The sequence below is a fragment of the Notothenia rossii genome, assembly GCF_949606895.1.
Source record: "Notothenia rossii genome assembly, chromosome: 8".
Classification (NCBI taxonomy): Eukaryota; Metazoa; Chordata; class Actinopteri; order Perciformes; family Nototheniidae; genus Notothenia; species Notothenia rossii.
Window position 1 is genome coordinate 58,611,383 of NC_136906.1, and position 18,743 is coordinate 58,630,125.

Sequence of the window (18,743 nt, forward strand, 5' to 3'; positions counted from 1 at the left end):
AGAAACCACATTATGACCAGCTAGCTAGCCCTTCTTAGCGATAGCAACAGCATTAACTAATTCCAACTAAACCAACTAGCTGCTGCTCAAAATAACCCAGTTCAAAGACAGGAAATTCTGCTTGTATTTAACAGGCTCACAGCTGCCATCAAATGAACTAGCTAACTAGTTAAGTTGTGAGCTTCTTTTTAGCTACAAATTGAAGAGGCTGTGCTGACAGTTGGAGCTAACTGAAAAATTAAACGACTGTTGTGATTCTAACAACTTAATTACATAAAAAGAAACACCCTTTTGTGAAGAGAAAAAAAAAGGTTTTTATTGTTGTATGATGGTTAGCTATCTCCTTTTGGTACACAAGCCAACTAGCTAAGGAGCTGGCTGCAAAGCTCTGGCTCTCAGCTGATCGCTGGCCAAGATAAACGTTCAAACTTGTTTTTTTTAAATTTGCAAATCAAAAATGTCACATTTAAGCTCAAATACGTTTATTTAGAACAAATATATTGAGATACATTGCTTTCAAATTAAATAGTTTAAAAGTCATAGTGTAGGTAATTCAGTGGCTGTTTAAATGTGTCTTTTTATTTGTTTCCATTGGCAAGGGGTATACAACTGGCTGTTAAATTAGGAAATAAAAAGCAACGTGAAGCAAAAAACTATACAACAAAATCACTTTTGTTCGAATAATTAACTGAATTAATTTGAAACATATTGGTTAATTTGTAGATCTCACTTTATTTAATTATGTCTTAAATGTTAAACACATTAGGGATACAAAAAAGAGCTCTGCTATTTTCCCTCCTATGTTCATTTCCTGGTTTGACCACCTGCCTAGTTGAGGTAGCTTAGAACAGCAGAGCTTCAGGGCCAGCTGTCAATCAACTTCACAACTGCTCCTATTGGCTCTTCTGGTGCTGCAGGGAGGGGCGAGGAAAGCTGAGTGCATTAGTTGGCCTGGTTTTCTTCAGAAATAAAAGGGCTGTAATTAGAGGATGATAAACATACTTCCCAGTTACTGGCAGCATTTGGGCAGGGCTTTCCCTCCTGCTTATCACATTTTCCTCCACTGAACCTCGGTTTATCTGATTAATGCCTGCAATGCTCATTCCACAGTTGGTAAATGGCATCTAATTTAAAACAGATCGAAATAATGAGTGTATGAGGAATGCAGTGTGTTTAGTGTTTTTCCCTGAAAGCAGAAACCCGCCCTATCTCTGTGTTAAAAGGATAAGGTGTGTACTGTATGCTTAGAGCTCTGATTAGGGGAAGTGCTTCCTTCCATGCTTAGGTGGGCGGAGAGCTTTCTCAGGCTATCTTTGCTCCTTTCTAAACATGGTCAAATTACAGTCCAAATATAGTAAACTTGACTTTTTAAGACATTAAGGTAGTGCGGTGTCATGGCAGAGACCTTGCTGTGCTCTACTCTGTGCTGTTTAAAAAGTGCACACGGCAGTAGCATTGTGGCCTCGTTTGCCTTACTAGGACAAGCCAACATGGAGGCAGAAGCAGGAGGGTTTATTCAAACTCCCACTTGCCTTTAAAAAAAAAAAAAACATCCCAGTTACAGCATGTTCCTGTTGCCTAGCAACCCGCTGGGACTTGAGAGAAGAGAAGCGTCATAGATGTGTATGTATATTCACTGCTGAGCGCGAGAGCAAACACTCTCTAGTGCCTCTCCCTCCCCCTGTGTGTGAGCAGCTCACTTTCTCCACAACCGCACTGCCATGTAATGGAGCACAGAATTACACACCGCAAGTCCTCTTCTGCTAAACATCACCCAATGACACTGCACATGGAGAGGACTATGCTAGTAATCGTCTATTATTGACATATTTCTCCAGTTGGTAAAACATAAGACCATTTTTTCTGCTTGAAGGCTGACAGCCAACTGACAGCACAATAGCGATAATTTGTACAGATTATGCATAAGAAAAATGACATAAGACGTGATAAAGTTCATGGTCTTTTATTTGAAAAAAAAAATAAAGACTAGCATGTACAACTTGGAATGAATGTAAACTGAACTCAGACGAACAGTTGCGAAGAGCGGTGCGCTGACACTCGGAACAGCATGCACTGCGAACACAGTACACCCATCACTATGCTCTTGTCTGAGTCGAGAAACAGAAGAAGAAAAAAGAAAAGTGAAGGCCAGTGATTCTCTCTTGAAAGAAACAGACGCTCCATCTCAGCGAAAGAAAAAAACAGAAAGCTCACCGTAAGACTCTTTAAGTCCCCCCTCGTTTAAGAAGGGCGGGACGCACAACTACTAAGATGGCCGTCCAAATAACATAACAAAAACAAAAGAACATGCCAAACATTTGAAAATGTATTTTTTGTACATTGTTTTTTTCTCTTTATCTAGCATACAATTAAGTCCCATTCCACTTTAACGCTTGAGTTAGAACCTGGTAAACTCTCATCTTAACAGTACAGGGTTCCTCTCCAAATACAAAAAAACTGTACCAAACCAACAAGAGGACAGCTTATAGTGGAATCAGCACGCTCTGGTAGCCCGGAGGAGGGATGGGGGGGCGGGGGTTAGTGCTCCGGTCTCAAGCTGCATGCATGAAGAACAGAAAACAGAGAGAGAAAGAAGAGATGGCCAGCCCAGACATTTACCACTAGCAAATAGAACTGGAAGTAGTTCGCCAAGTGCTTTTGTTTTAGTCTGAAGGTCGTAGTTACAGTGTTCCTTGATATTATTATTTTACTTGTTAAGTACTGATGCTAAACTGATCTCCAGGGGGGAGGGGACAGGATCACTAACCATCATTTTCATGCAGATATTTTTTGTATATTTTCATATTTTCCTGTGTGGACAGAAGGATATTTTATTTCAACATTCAATTATTTTCTATACAGAAACAGTATGAATAAATGAACATTTTTTTTCCAAGAGGTAAGTAAAACATTTTGATTTTTTTTTCCTTTTTTTTTTCTTCTAAGAGGGGACAGGACTGGGCGGGCAAGCTTCACTTTGCAGTCATCATCTGTACAAACTCTGCAGAGAGAGAGAAAGAGAGAAGACAATGAGGACATTGGGTTTAAGGCTTTGGCACAGCCCGTTGCCAGTAAGAGCACTCACCTGCTAAATTGTTAAATGCTTTATTAATTTTTTAATCAACTTAGGCAGGTTCAGAACACACATCCTAATTAGTGTCCTCTTTCCAAACGGCTTCCATGTTCATTTCATTAAACCCGGTTGATTCAAAAGCTCTTGCATTGTGCTTACAGTAGCGTAGAGCATGCACGCCGCACATATAAAATAAATAAATAAGAGAAGGCTTTCATTGTCCGACTACTTATTCTGTCTGCGGTACAATGGGAGTATAGAAGTGGGGCACTTTTCAGACAAAACTTATGGACTGTTCATAATATATCAACAGGGTTCTAGAAAATGAGCGCAGTCTCTCGTGTAATGTGCCAAGGGAGCGAAAGTAGGGGGAAGGGAGAAGGCAACAAGAAGAAAGAGTGAAAAGGCTCCTAGCACACTGATGATAATTCAGAAGGATGGCTTTCTCCCATCTCATCAGGCTCCATCTATAGCCCCTATCTAATAACTGATATTATGTGTGGCTGGTTTGTCTCGCAGGCGCCCTCAGAGAAATACACAGCTTGGAAAATGAAGAGCTCTGGTCCCCCTGTTTAATAAAAGCTTACACTGTGGCCTAGAAACTAAAGCTATTTGTGCACCGTGACACTTTACTTTATTTTTTACGACTGTCTTCAATTTACCTTCGTAGTTGACCTGTCCGTCTCCATCGATGTCTGCTTCTCGGATCATCTCGTCCACCTCCTCGTCTGTTAGCTTCTCCCCCAGGTTCGTCATGACGTGACGGAGCTCTGCAGCGCTGATATAGCCGTTTCCATCCTGGAAACATGCGGCATGGGATTACATTTGTGAAACCAAAAATCCGATCTGACTCATTTCCACGGGGTGATAAATGAGGAGACCCTGAGGGCCCTTGGGTGTTAATTGAGCAGGATGTTGGAAATGGATTACTTGGATAAATCTCTTTACCACATGACTTGAATCAACATAAATTATGAGGAAACAAAGCTAAAACTTTACTTTGCAAAGAATGGAAACTATTCACATACATTACATAACAATGTCTCTTTAATATACTCTTATAAGATTTATTTACCTTATCGAATACCCGGAAAGCCTCGCGGATCTCCTCCTCGCTGTCTGTGTCCTTCATTTTTCTGGCCATCATGGTCAGGAACTCGGGGAAGTCGATGGTTCCATTACCTGCAGTGGGTGACCAATGAGGCACATTTAATCAGCAAAAATGGCAATTACTTAAAAAGCGAACTCGGATAAGTAGAGATAATGTGACCTGGCATTTAGCTGATGAAAAGCAACCAAGTGAAAATATTCCGAGAGGATTTAGCGCTCATTAATTACTCCGGTCGTGTATTTGACACTAGTGTTTATTGCATTACTGTACTTAACTGAGGGGAGCGGCGCTAAAATAGTTTTCGTATACACCTTCCTTCCTGTGATAAACAGCTACCACAGGCTGAGGGGAGGGGGGAGGGCGGGTGTTTCCCTTTCTTCCTCAGGGAAGCCCTTGGAAGATGTTATGTTATACACAGCTCAGCAGGATTGCAGGGGGGACCCATGGCCAGTCATCCATAATGTAGACGTATAGTTTACAGTGCAGCTTGGCCCTAAGGAGCCTGGATAAATCAAAGGATCTCTCCTGGTGTTCCTGGCTGCAGGGAAAGGGAGCAGGGGAGCTTCTATGCAGATGCACCGTGCCTTATCTCCAACATCCAATCCTTTTTTGTGTCCCTTTTTCCCTCTAACATTTTGCACAGAGTTGTGGTGGTGCTAATGGCAGCTCGCTGTGCTGGTGGTTGCGTGTGTGTGTGCGATCGGATCAATATCCATGTTACTGTTGTCAAGACGGTATTACCAGGGGATCAGACCCTCCTGACAGAAGAAGGATCTATGAGGAACTCAGCAGCTCACTAACAGCAACCACAGGGAGGGAGGGAGGGAGGGTTGGTTGCTGGTTAATCTAAGGTTGGGGGTAAACCCTGCATGTATGTAGAACTGGAAATGTTGGGAGTGAGTATCTCGGTGTATAACAATTAAAATCCGAACAAAAACAATTGTCAGGGGATTGAAGAGAAGGTCAGGGACACCGAGGGCAAAGCACCCGGGAGGATTAGCCCCCGGGTGGGACTGATGGGGGCAGAGGGATTGTACGCAGATTAACCAATGGTGGCGCATGCCTCACAGAGCTACATAGAGGCAGAATAAGAGAGCGAGAATGGATGCGGTGTGTGGAACGAGTAAAAAGGGATGCAGTAATGTGATGGGGCAGATGGTGATCTCATAGCCCGGGGTAACAATCTAAGGACCTGTTATCTAACACACAGAGACAGCCAGCAGCACCGAGGGAACACATGCTGCCACTGGGAGTGGGAGCAGGGGTGGGTGAGGGATTGTCCCAGTCTTGTAAAAAGGGCAGGACTACAACCATCATCCGAGGGGAGGGGGAGGGGGGGGGGGCAGTCCTCGAGCGATATCTGCTCAACTGCACCTCCAGCCAGCTGTTGCTGGATGGGATGGAAGCAAGGAGGGATGAAGATAGGGAGGAAAAGAGAGAAAATGGTGGGAGGGAATGAGAGAGAATAAAGCGAGGGAGTGGGCGGTAGTGAGGGAGATGGAGATGAGGGAGCTGTGAAGAGGAGAGAATATAAGGAGTGAACCGAGTGGGAGATGGTGCGATTACACATAAGAGGCACTGACGCAAACTATAGAAGGCTTAGGCATCACGGCGCACTTGTGCGTGTGGTCATCTCTTTCCCTGCATCATAAAGCCAACTTCCATCCCTGAGATGAGAATGAAGCGCAGGGTTGTGTAACGATGACTTGCTGTGACTAAAGCTAATACTTTTGTCATACACCCATATTTATCTTTTGACACATTTCAGCCCGGTGGGGTCTGTTACATACTGAAATGTGGAAGGCAGTGTATTATTTCAAGCAGCTGTGGTTTTCTGTGTAAGATAAACAGCAGGAATACTGTAACCCTAACTGCATATAAATTACGCCTCAGCTTTTACAATCAAATCACCCGCGAGACTATTTCTTTCAGCGGCTCCCTGTCTGTCTGCCTTCCATCCGCTCATTTTTATTCATTGTAACTCCTTGCCACAGCCTCCTTGTTTGGTAAATAAAGCTGATTTCCAATGGGCCAGCTGACATCCCATGGCTGCCGATTGTGGGTACTGGATGTGCAGAGCGAAGAGAGGCCTTATGTAACCACTTTTATTTTCCATTACTAGCTTCATTGCTGTCTGACCTAGATTGCATCAGCCAAGGGAGGCAGAAGCTGAACAAGGGGATGTTAGTGATGGTGTGTGTGCTCTTGGGTGAAACTTAGGGGGAGGGGGGCTGAGGATGTTGGGAGGGCGTTTCAATAAAAAAAAAAGGCAGCCAAGTTGCGATGCAATTGATTCCTCCTTTACCTCGAGCACCGCTGAGGTAAAGGTAAAGGTCCACTGACGGCTCACATCCTTGACTCCACAGCCCAAGGACGCTGAGCACGGGAAGTACGGGACAACTGCTCTGACTCCTCTCTCTTTTTCTCCTGCCTTTTATTCTCTCTATCACTCTCTTATCACAGTGCCTTTTGGAGACAGTGGAGGTTAAAGACTCGGTGCAGAATCTGCCCGTATTATGGCACCCAGCGTGGGGCGCCGACGCTGACAGCCTTTCTGACACTTAGCCTGCTCCACTCACCAGCAGTGAAAGCATCTCCCGCGCACACATCTCCCTGACTTTGTCAACTCTGATGGAGCTGAACACACAGTGACTAAACTGCTGACACAGAGTCACACGTCATCCCGGAGTAAAGCTGGCCAGACAGTTGGCGTGGACAGTTGGTTGACAGTTGGTAGGAAAAGGGGAGGGAGGTGGGCATCGGCACCGCTGATGTGTTTCTAGATGGGGCTGTAATGGATGCCATTCGTAATCCCTTATGCATTTGTAAAAGATTTTATCACAGAAGTCATGCAACAAAATGCAACATGGAATTATGGTCCTATTCCATGAAAATGACTGGCATTAATGGATAAATCGCCCAAAGAACAGTGCCTTTAGGTGTTAAATAATATGAACTACTGAAGCAGTGTGTGTTTGTATGACATCTGACAAGGTAGGTAGTTTTCAAATTTGAAGCCTGATATGAATTGATTATGAATTACTCATGTCAGTAATGAATAACTCCCAACTGTTGGTACATGGGTAAATCTAGCATGTTTACTGACCGTCAGCGTCCACCTCGTTGATCATGTCCTGCAGTTCGGCCTCTGTTGGGTTCTGGCCCAGCGACCTCATGACTGTGCCCAGCTCTTTGGTGGTGATGGTGCCGTCGCCATCCTTGTCGAATAAGGAGAAAGCCTCCTTGAACTCTGTGGGGAACGGAGTTAAGAAGGAGCCGTTAGATATCCGTTACGCTGCAGTTGCAAAATATGGTTATGTTAGGACGCTGGAGTGGGGTCGAAAAGGTTAATCAGTCCCTTACTAAAAGCGGCCGTGTTGAATAAATCCATGCTTGTTTCTTAACTGACCCACAGAGGTGAGGTTGTAAATAAGCTGAGCTCTAAAAACTCAGTCTTATTTCCTACTGTGAACAGCTTAACAATGGTGCATAATTTTGAAAGCTGAGTGAATTTACTGTAGTAACTGTCTGCACCGGCTTGTACAAGCGTGCTTCTAAATATAAATATTTCCATATCCATAAAAAGCCATCAACGGAGACGCAGGCAATATTGAGCATCAGCCTTGGAGCCTTAGCAGAAGCTAATTAGCCACAGAGGGGGTTTGACTGAGAGGAAACTGTGCAGACTCCAATTTTAGTACAAGGGCCACATCATTTATTTATCAAGAATTTCAAGGTGCCTTAGTGATTGAAACTTCTCATGAGCTCGCCTGGAAAACTCTGTTCAGTGTGTTTTCCTCCTGACTCATGACATCCTGTAAATGCTTTTTCCGTTTATTTCCCTTTCATTTTGAAAAGCTAATGATCTACCAAGGGAGGGTGGCGGCCAGATCATTCAATGTTCCGTTTAATTTGATGCTCTCTATATGTGAGGTGGAAGCAATCAGAACAGCTAATGAGATGTATTATCTTGGCCATGTGACAAAGATACTGTATGGAATAAGATAATGTGGATATTTGAAGGTAAGACTTGGGTATGAGGGACAAATCTTAGGAGAACAAATCTTTCTGTTCTTACCTGCGATCTGCTCCTCTGTTAGTTGGTCAGCCTGTGGTAGAAAAAAAAGGGAGAGGGTTACAAACAATGACGTTTCTCGACAAGGCAACTATTGCAAATGCTGAACTGTTGCGTCATTACATTCCTCATCGTCCCCACTCAACCACAACCACGCGGCTCGACACTGGTCACAGTGTTTAGGGGTTTGCTGGCCTCGGTGTTTGAATCTGACAGGGTTAACCAATGAAAATAACCTAAATGAATTACTAGCCCCGTTAGCTAGCAACAAATGCTAGCATTGGAGCGTCAACAAGTTAAGAGTATGCTTCGATGTCACTTTCTTAAATGTATTTTCAAAATGTTTGTATCTATTCAGACTCAAAACCATTTGTCCCTATATTATTTTAAAATCAATTGGATTCCACATTGACTCCAGACAGACGTTGATTTGTTTTAAAACCAAGTCTGATGCTAACTTTGAGTTATCAGACTCAGCTAAATTAACCGAAGCCTTATCAAGATGTCACGTAAAGCTACCACATTAAAGAGTTCCACAATGGAATTGCACAAAATTTAATTTCCGGCTGATGAGTGGCTCTGTGGGATTGACTCACACGATGTCAGAAAAGTAGGCTACAGCATGGCGGTCCACCCAAGAGGAACTGCTTGGCAGTGGGATGCTGTAATAAAACGGATGAAGTGCTGTCTCCAGGCCAGAATGGACTGTTTAGGCGGGGTTGTTTCGGGACATATCAGCATGGGAGCGCTTTCCACGGTCATGCTGACCAACAGGAAAAACGGCCTGCTGGGTTGGCGCAGATTGGTTCCCCTCCCAGCCTGTTCCCCTTTACTAGCTGGGGCTTTGCGACGGCTGATAGTGACTCACACAAGCTTTAAATGGCTTGCAGGCGAGCATCCACTGCTAGGCCTTTTGCATAGAAGTATCAAGCTTCTTTGTGAAGCTGCTTTCAGACCCTCAGCAGTAAGTTTGAATACAAAGCTTGAGGGGCAAATAAATCCTACAGGTACCCTCCCATCCCTTATATTGTAAAACGACAGTTTCTTTAATTATTATGGTTAGCAGACCACACTTGGCAGAAAAGGAACACACACAGATAAACATTAGCAGTCGCAGATGTGCACATAAGGTCACACACAAACATATGTGCAGTCCAGCTTAAGGTGCATTTTTCCTCAACACCAACACTTTCCATCCCCATGTTTCCTGTGAGTTAGTAATAGTTGCCAGTTTGCCTCAAAGAAAATTACTCCATCACATTGGTGTGGTTGAACAGGCAATGCAGCTGTGGATACTGCCAAGAAAACCTTCAATGCCCATGGCTATGGAAATCAGAGCCTTGTAAAATCTATGTTTGGAAGTGAGGGTATTTTATTCTGTAAATCTAGGTAGTAAATCGAATTTCTTGCTCAATTACTGGATTGGGTTGGACTGGATAAGATTCAGCAGATGACACACTGCGAGCTGACCTTTAACTTGTCAAAAACAAAAGCCTCTGCTGAAGGCTAAAGTAGCAGCAGCCAAAGGATGGATTGATCCAGCCCAGCGAGGGTTTTCACAGATAACATCAGTGGTGCTCATATAATTAGCAGACATGATTCAATGCTTTTCTTCTCCCTCAATTCACCTTTTTCCTTTCTCCATTTCCACCGTGAGAATCGGGAAAATGTCAGGAGACAAAGCCGTTCTCCCGATTCTAAAATGCCACCCAGCTCGACCAATATTCTCTTTCTCGTCTGTGTGTTTTGTGTTGCCTCTATCTTTTGTACATTTCTCAATCTTCCTCGGTTGATATCTCCATTCCTATCTTCCCCTTAGTCATCCTCTTTGTCATGCTTTCTCATTCCTGTTGCCTCTCTCTGTCCCCTGCTGTCTCTCTAAGTGGACCGGGTGTGGGGTTTGGTGACTCAGTGCTATGGATCCTCCCTTCGCTTAGGCCCAAGCTGTTGGGGCCTCACGGTGCTGCTGCACCACCAGACCAGCTACCGGCCCATCCCTTCATCTTTCTTCCTACTTTCCCTGGCACTTTGGACTTTGGCCAACACCAACTCCTCCTCTAGACCTTTCCCCTCTGCGTGTTTCTCTCACCAGATATATGACATACTGTGCAGAGGAAACTCCCTGTGATTCACCATCCACACTGTCCTTTGGACATGGCTTTTCACTGCCAGGCTTATGACAGCTTGTAGAGGAACCGGAGTGTGAGTGTTTGGGGATTGTAGGGGGCGGGGGGGGCACTGCTGGCAGCAGTTTGCTGGCACGAGTGGGTCAACCACTCGCACTGTTGCCCGGGAAGCCGGCCCCAGCAATTCGCTCCAAACAGAACTGTGGGAGGCAGTGAGAAATATCTGGTGCTCTCAGTTGATACCCTCGTATAAACATACTGCATCGTTCACTGTTCACACTGGTTTCATTTGATAGGTGATGAAAAAGGGTGTAAGAGAACGCTAATCTTCTTCCTAATAACCCTGTTGTCAGCGCTGTAGCCACTTTTCAAATTGCTCATTTTATGAACTCATGAGCCAGAATGTTGCTTCCTTTACCCACTTAGTCATTATATCCACATTATTGATGATTTTTAAAAATCTCATTGTGTAAATATTTTTGTGAAAGCGCCAATGGTTAATCGACATTATCGCCAAATCGATAAAAAGGTTGTGATATTACATGTTTCCCATATTGCCAAGCCCTATAATAATCTTTCACTTTTAGATTCCTGATACATAAATCCCGATATAGATTCTTTATAGTCACCAAGCGAAAGATGCACAACCGGCTGTCACCATGACAGAGGGTGTGACACACACAAACACACAATAGCACACACACGCTTCCATTCATTCTAACACAAAGAGTTAGTGTGGGACGCACACTTCCTTTCTATAGCAGCACTGAGCTCGACATAGCCCTGAACGCCTCTTGTCTTTGAGGCTGGACAAAAGACAATGAGGCCTCGGGGCCCGGGCTGTGTCTGGAGGGGAGGCGAAAAGATTGGTGTAAACAACACCAGCCTCCCCACACCCTGCGGACAAGGCCGGTCCACCTGATGGTGGTGGGTGGCTGGGTACTCCTCCGCACCACAGAGAGCACTTTATCGCTCAGAGACACTGGCCACATGGGGCATGGCTGGGTGTTTCCGCCAAGCATATTCATTATTCATTGCAGCGGATCGGATGTCCTTCAAGTTACTAAACATGCATCAGCAAACAACAGTGTAACAGGAATGTGATAGGTCCCTAGCAAGGTCCGAATACTTATTCGATACTTCCACCTCAATGGGGGAGACTGTTTCCACTTCAATGGCCGTATTGTTGCAGACAGGGGGCTTACGCGTGTGGATTAAACTTTTCAGAGATGCTGATACGCAGACTAACTCCATAACAATCACGCTTTACACTCCAATTACTGTGCCGCGTTGCAACGTGAAACTGTATCGCAGCTCGATGCCATATATGGGATATTTGATCACAATAGAGGAGGGAAAAGAGTTGTACAGTTTCTTGACTCCCTTGGGCCATTAATGATCTATCAGGCTTGATAATCAATGGGTTGAATGCCTCTTTTACACGTGCAGATTTTCTTCTCATGTGACGTAGCTCTGTTCCATTAGCTGCTTGCAGATGTCAGTGTTGGTGTGAAAGTGTGCCTCAATCATCTGGTGAAATGTGTTAGAATTTTGTGGTGCACATTTTGCAAGTCACTGAGGCCTATTGAAACATTGCGGTTTCTCTTGACTTCCTGATGAAATAGTTACCTTTTAAAAATGGACTAACTTCCCAGCTGTTGATGTTTTGTGGTGGGAAGTGCCAGAAAGAGCTTCTCGGACAACTCGTCTCGCACACATTTGCATAACATCGACGTTTGCAAAGAGGCAACCAAATCAGGCGACATAACACAGATAGAAAACCAAGCCAAAGATAAACCCCTCAGAGGCTGCAGTGAAGGCAGAACTGCGTCCCATATCGTTTTATTAGTACACTTTAATGGCCACATTGTAATTATGGTCAGTTTCCGTTGCGGAACACAGACAATATACAACAGTGACATTCCCCTATCACGGCACGGCTCGGCTCAGCTCGAGAGCCAAGATGGTGCAACATAGAAAAAGAGGAAGCCAAACGCAGCATGCTCAGTTTTTTTCATGACGAGAGGAGGCGTCAGTTGCGGGTTCACCGTGTTCAGCCGGCGTAAACTGAATAAAACATGGTTATCTCTCGAACATACGTCTTGAGACATGTCGGCTTTGATGTGAAAATGTCAGCGCGTGGCTTTAATAACGTTAGATAGGCTTCCCAACACGCTCGTGCTACTAAGTCGGAGTGTTAAATCCACCCTAATGCCTTTATGACTGCAGAATTACGCTCTAATGACCCAGAATAGCTTACTACAAAATGCAGTCCAACAATTAATTCGAACTGCACCATGCAGCCGTGAAGCAGCTTCTTGGCCCGACCAACCAAATACAATAATGCTGTATGAATTGCGCAGTTATGAGGAAATGCTGTCCCGTTAATGAAGGTGAACATAATTTCACGCATATATCACTAAAAACGAAGCAAGTAACACTATAATATTGCGTCACATTATCCCAATGCAATTGCTAGAAAACATAAAATGCAGTTTACGGGTGTTTTCCGTCTCTTCTACGCATACAAATCGCTAAGAGGAATCAATCAATGAGTGAATAGCGAATGAAAAGACAGACCAATTTTACACTTGTAGTAACTAAGTATGCTACCACGCTATTAAAACACATTTTCTCTCTGCACACAATGAATGACAATACATACCATGTCGGATGGGTTGTGTGCTTGTTGGTCTGTGGAGGCAGAGTGTGGTCGTTCCTTAGATGGAGTTCCACTGGCGGGTTAGGAGTGTGTATATTGGCCGTGGCCAGAATGGGGATTGCCTGTGTATCCCTCCGCCACACTAGCACTGATCACTCACTTCCTTGTTTCAACTCAGGGTTGCTGCAGCGGCGCAGGCCTCCAGCAGGAGACATGCCAATCACCTGGCTATAAAACGTCTGCAGTGCATGGAGTGCACCCGTACACTCATGTTAAACTACTTCAACAAGGATGTAGTCGATATTTGGTTAATTATGGCTAAAGTCATAATTTTAGAAGGCCTTTTTCAAGATAATGCATAAAAATACACCAAACACATAGTAGCCTACAAATTGATATCAAACATATTAAGTAGGCTAATAATATATTTGTTAGGTTAAGTTGTATTGCTTAGTTTACCACTGGCCTCCATCTGAGAGACAGTGCCATAGTTGTTTGAGAATAAGGTCCTTTAAAGATAGCATTAATGCTTGTTTCGATTTCACTTTTATACAAATGTATATTTGCTCTACTTAATCACCAACTGGAGGCCATTTTCTGACTTTTTTTATCAGCTTTTCTGTGTTTGTTTTCTAGGCCCTTTGAAGAGTGTTTAGGGCCAGTTAGATTCAGTAGAATGACACTGCAAAATGAAGTTAAGAACAAATACTTATTGTGGTATTCTGGTTTTAGATATAAACCAGAATTAACTTTAAGTGGGCAAACACAATATATTGCTCAATCACTATTTTCATCATCCTATATGTAAATATCCAGAGCATACTAAACATTTTTAGCCATTGGCCTTTATGGAATGCCGAAGACTTGCCATTTTTCATTGGGATAATCTATTTCATGGCTAAATAAATCAAAACCAATATGTTACAAATGTGAAAGATGGTGCACTTTTGACAACATGACATGAAAATAAGAATATTGCACAAACTAAAGTTTACATCTGGCAATATCCACCAGAGACTCATTTTACAGTTTATTTGCAATTGTATAGCCATTTGTAGCAAATATGAACACCATAATCAAACTCATGGGCTTAAAAAGAAAACACAGACTGTACCTTTGAATTGGAGCCTATACATTTTAGAATTCTCAACTTCACTGAAGATATCTAATAATTAACTCAACCTAAATAATATCAAATCTCCAAATGTGCATTAACTACAATGCATTCACCCTATTATTTCAGAAAGAGAGTTAGATTCTCCCAACACAGAGTACTAGTTTTCACCCGCGGAAGGATATCTCTATTGTAGGAAGCAGCCCGGCTGACATTGGAGAGTTTGCTCTGCCGTTGTGTGATGTCGTTTCTGATTGGCCGCTGCAGACCTGCAATATTATACTCCATGTGTCGGCCGCATCGATTGGCTACACGGGACCTGCATTGCACCAGGCAGTGGCACTTGATGAAAATGTAATACATATAAATAAAGGAAACTTAAAAACCGTCACACTATTCAACGCCGTGTTTACAACGCTTTATAAATGTGTGACATTAATTTTAATTTATTTGATCGAGAAGGGTGAAAAATGCGACAGCTTTTCATTGGTGCGGGGTGAATGTTTGATAGGCTCGATATGGGAAGTGCGCAGATTTACTATTGGCTACTACAAAGTGTGCAGGCCTACGTGTTATTAACAATGAAGCACGGCGCCTACTTATTTGAGCGGTAGGTAGATACACAACCGGTGGTTTGTTGCATTTGTATGTCGAAACGAGCAGTCGTTTCATTTACTAAGGATATATATATCGGCCTCTACAATGAAAGGTATTTGAATTCGGTTGGTAGAATGACGACGCAGAATTTGGCGAAGCAGAGATCATCGCTGTGTTGTCATAATGTACACACGTACTGAATAAATCCTCCAGCCTGTGTGAGTGTGTGCAGTCAGTGTATCTGACACAAGCACCACCCAGTGGACAAAGTGTAATAACACACAATTTATACATAGCCTACTAGTGGTTAGTAACTGTCATTTGATGGCTCCATTCATAGCTTTGTTTCTGTTTTGATTCAAAGGATAGAAGACATTCAGACTTAACTTACATTATAAACAGATGTATGTGACATCCTCACCCCCTGTCCTTCACCTACAAAATGTCCCTCAAAAGTGTGTTCCCACCACAAAGTAATGCAAAAATGTCCACAAGGAATGAAAAAACACTACAAAGAGACACAATGAATACTAACAACATCTAAACCACCAAGCATAAACAAATGATAACAAATAGACTTAAAAAGGGACAGGAAATTACAACAAAGACACACAAAAGGACAAACAAGACACAAAATAAACACAAATGAGTAAAATGAGACAAAAAACTAAGAGACAAGTGATCACAAAGTGATACAAAATAAGACTCAAAATGTCTACGAAGAAAAACAAAAGGGCAACAATTTGACATACAACAAACACAAATTGTTAAAAAGAGACGCAACGACCAAAAAAGAGACGAAAAAGAACTCCAAAGAGGCGTATATTACCAAAAAGTAACAGAACACAAATAAGCACCCGTTTCTTCAAAAACTCACAAAATGAAAACAAATTGACTCAAAGCAAACGAAACGATCAAATAAACACAAAATGACACGCAGAGCAACCAAATTAGACATAAAACCAACAACAAATACACAAAACACAAAAAACGAGACACCCTAAAAAAAAAACCTAACCATCATGAAGTCTGTGCGTCCGTGTGCCCATGGACATCATAATATTTTTAAATACAAATTCAAGGCTGTAAAACGTTTGTTTGCGTCACTAAAGCTAGACATGTGGAAATTATTAATAAGGTCATTAGTCCACAGTCCCAAACCAATGATTTAAAGTCATCTGTTTTGTTCCATTCTGTTGAATAATTTACCATAATTTATCAGAAAAACAGATTTCTAATGAGCCATAAATATTTTGAAGGTCGCCTGAAATGAAGGAGAATTTATTTGATTTGCATTAACGTGGTACAACAAAGACCATTGTGTGCACATATTCTTTCCCTTTGTATCAAATAGGATGTCATTTCACTGTACAGTTGGAAATAATGATCAATGTGCACCTTTAAAAAAATTTTTTAGAGACACTGCAGGAATAAATTCATTACCTTTACGCCTTTTTAATGAGAAATATAAAGCATAATGAATTGTTCTACAATTATACATTGACCAACACTTCATTATGCTCATAGGTAGTGGATATTACCATTAAATATGTGTTATGAACATATACACACATTTTTGTGCAAACAAACAATAACATGTAATCAGCTTTACACATCATTGTAATCGTAATTCATAGTTTTAAAGCATTACATTAAAAAAAGGACTTTCAAACCCATCACAATTTATATATACTGTATATATAGTTTATTATAACAAGAATATAGTGTATTGTTTATCAGCATATTTGATAGTGTGCATGCTGCATTACTGCTGATTATATTACAGTGCTGTGGCTTTTTTATGTTCATGTGTATATGTTTTTCATTAATCCTATGAAGTAGGCTTTTTTTGTGTGTGCTGTGGACCCCAGGAGGATATAGCTTGCTTGTAGCATATGTGAAAATCTCCATGAACATTTCAGCACAATGGGGCACATTTAAAGAAAAACTCTAACTCAAGTTTTATTTGTTAATCTGATGGAACTAATCGGGACTTCTTGCCGATGTGTTGCCCTGTTTAAAACGAGAAATTAGACATTGCATAAGCAGATTTGTCTTGCTGCTTTGCGTCTCCCAGTCAATAACTCACTCCCACAACTTTCTTTTTTAACGGTTCGACTCTTGGCAGTCACAGAGGTGGGGGGGATGAGCATTGTATTTTATTTTCCTTCGTCAGGTCACCTTTCCTCGCCTCAAACCCTTGACTGCCAATATAGAAGGTCAATTACATTCAGGTTTCTAAAAGGCATTTGTCAGCACTTACAGCAAATCGGTTCATTCAGGATCAGAATACTTTATCCTGGGTAAAATTGGGTTTTGCTCCATTTTAGAATATAAGAATATTCATATGCACAAGAAGTAAAGGTAAAAATGTGTCATAAATAATCCAATGTATAACTACAAAAATGTATAATATTGTGTTCAATACAATATTTTGAGCTGTACAAATATGCTGGTTTTAGCTATGAAGGTGGAGTACGTCCCAGTGTCAGTATCTTTCTACATTAAAATATACAAATGGATTGTTGTAGGATTTGTTCGGCAAATAATCTCCATCCCATACAAATAACAGACTCACAGATAATTGTGAGTACATTATGCAGTTTGGTATTCTTTTGCATTTCTTTCATGTTTTAGAGTTGATCATCTCGAAAACGAGGCTTTTATTTGCGTATAATCTGAGCATAATCTGCACACATCGTGAATAAGCAATCATGTGGATGTGACATTTCAGAGAATGCCAACACCATGTTCCGCCCTGCCGTATCATCCCCAATCAGAATCTGAGCTCTCCTTTGAGGGGGGGGGGGGGGGGGGGGGTAGTAGTTTGCCTTGTGCTAAACGCTTCATTGCAGCACACACACACCCCTCTTCCTGTTACCCTCAAAGACTCTCCCCACTTGATTTAAAACTATTGGGTTTTTTTCCTTCTTCCATTTGCTGAATTGTATGAGCTGCAGTTGAAATGCGTGACTGATTTAATAAGGAGAGTGCTTTTACGAGGGGGGGGGGCTGCAGCAGTGGTTCAATGCTTGCTGCATGGGGGCCACTTTCTGCTGAGCACTGAGTTACACATGGCTCCACATCAAGAGGAATTAAATCACCGCCGCTGTTCTCCGCATGTCAGACTGCAGCAAGGGCAGCTCCAAGCGACTTAACTGCGGCATAATAACCTAAAGGCCCGTTTCAATAGAAGACAGCACTCATCCCCCTGCCAAACATTCATGATCATGTGCGGAAAACAAACCCAAATTCACTTACATTTCTATTCGTTCTCTTTAAACTAAACCCCTTTAAGAGGGAAGCATTAGTGCAATGATAGGAGGTAATGTCCGATTAAAATGCAGTGTGTTAAGCAATTCTGTAACAGAGATTTAATGTTGTCAAACTGTGAGGGCCTTGTATGAAATATTTTACTAATAGTCTGGCAGTGGCTCAATCACTAGAGGCTTGGACTGTGCGCCGTAGGGTTGCCGGTTCAAGTCCCCGACCAGACCTAAATATGGAGTGTGGACTGCTACTTGGAGAGGTCCCAGTTCACCTCCTGCCCTGCCGTGGTGCCCTTGAGCAAGGCATCGGACACCCTCCCACTCCGCTGTACAATAGCTGCCCACTGCTCCTAGTACTAGACTCCTGGTACTAGGATGGTTTAAATGCAGAGAACACATTTGACTGTGTGCTCTGCATGTCTGACCATCCGATTCTATTCTAATGAGTGGAGAATGTTCATTTTTTGAAAGGGGAAAGGATGGGGCAATTCTTTTCCGGCCTGTCTCGTAGCTAAGCTCTGAAAGCAACACGCATCATCAGGAAGTATGCGATAAAAGCAAGGCAAAAAAACGTGTTTTTTACCAAGGCAGCCACACAGACTGAACTAATTGAATAATTAATGTGGTCGATTATAAAAGATATTATAGCAGCGATTAACTTAATATACATATAATGAGAAGCAGACGTCAACAAACAAATGCTCCAGAAATCACAG

General features: G+C 42.4%; 1 protein-coding gene across 1 annotated transcript; it reads right to left on the bottom strand.

The window, feature by feature from the left end:
* Positions 1-1,947: 1,947 nt before the first annotated feature.
* LOC307014683 (calmodulin-1) lies at positions 1,948-13,179 on the bottom strand. The gene is made up of 6 exons (XM_079642756.1): positions 13,051-13,179; positions 8,263-8,293; positions 7,291-7,434; positions 4,149-4,255; positions 3,736-3,871; positions 1,948-3,001 (listed from the first exon to the last, which is right to left on the bottom strand). Exons 1-6 carry the CDS (start codon positions 13,051-13,053, stop codon positions 2,973-2,975), a joined length of 450 nt encoding a protein of 149 aa, XP_079498882.1. The 5' UTR covers positions 13,054-13,179; the 3' UTR covers positions 1,948-2,972.
* Between the last annotated feature and the right edge of the window lie 5,564 nt (positions 13,180-18,743).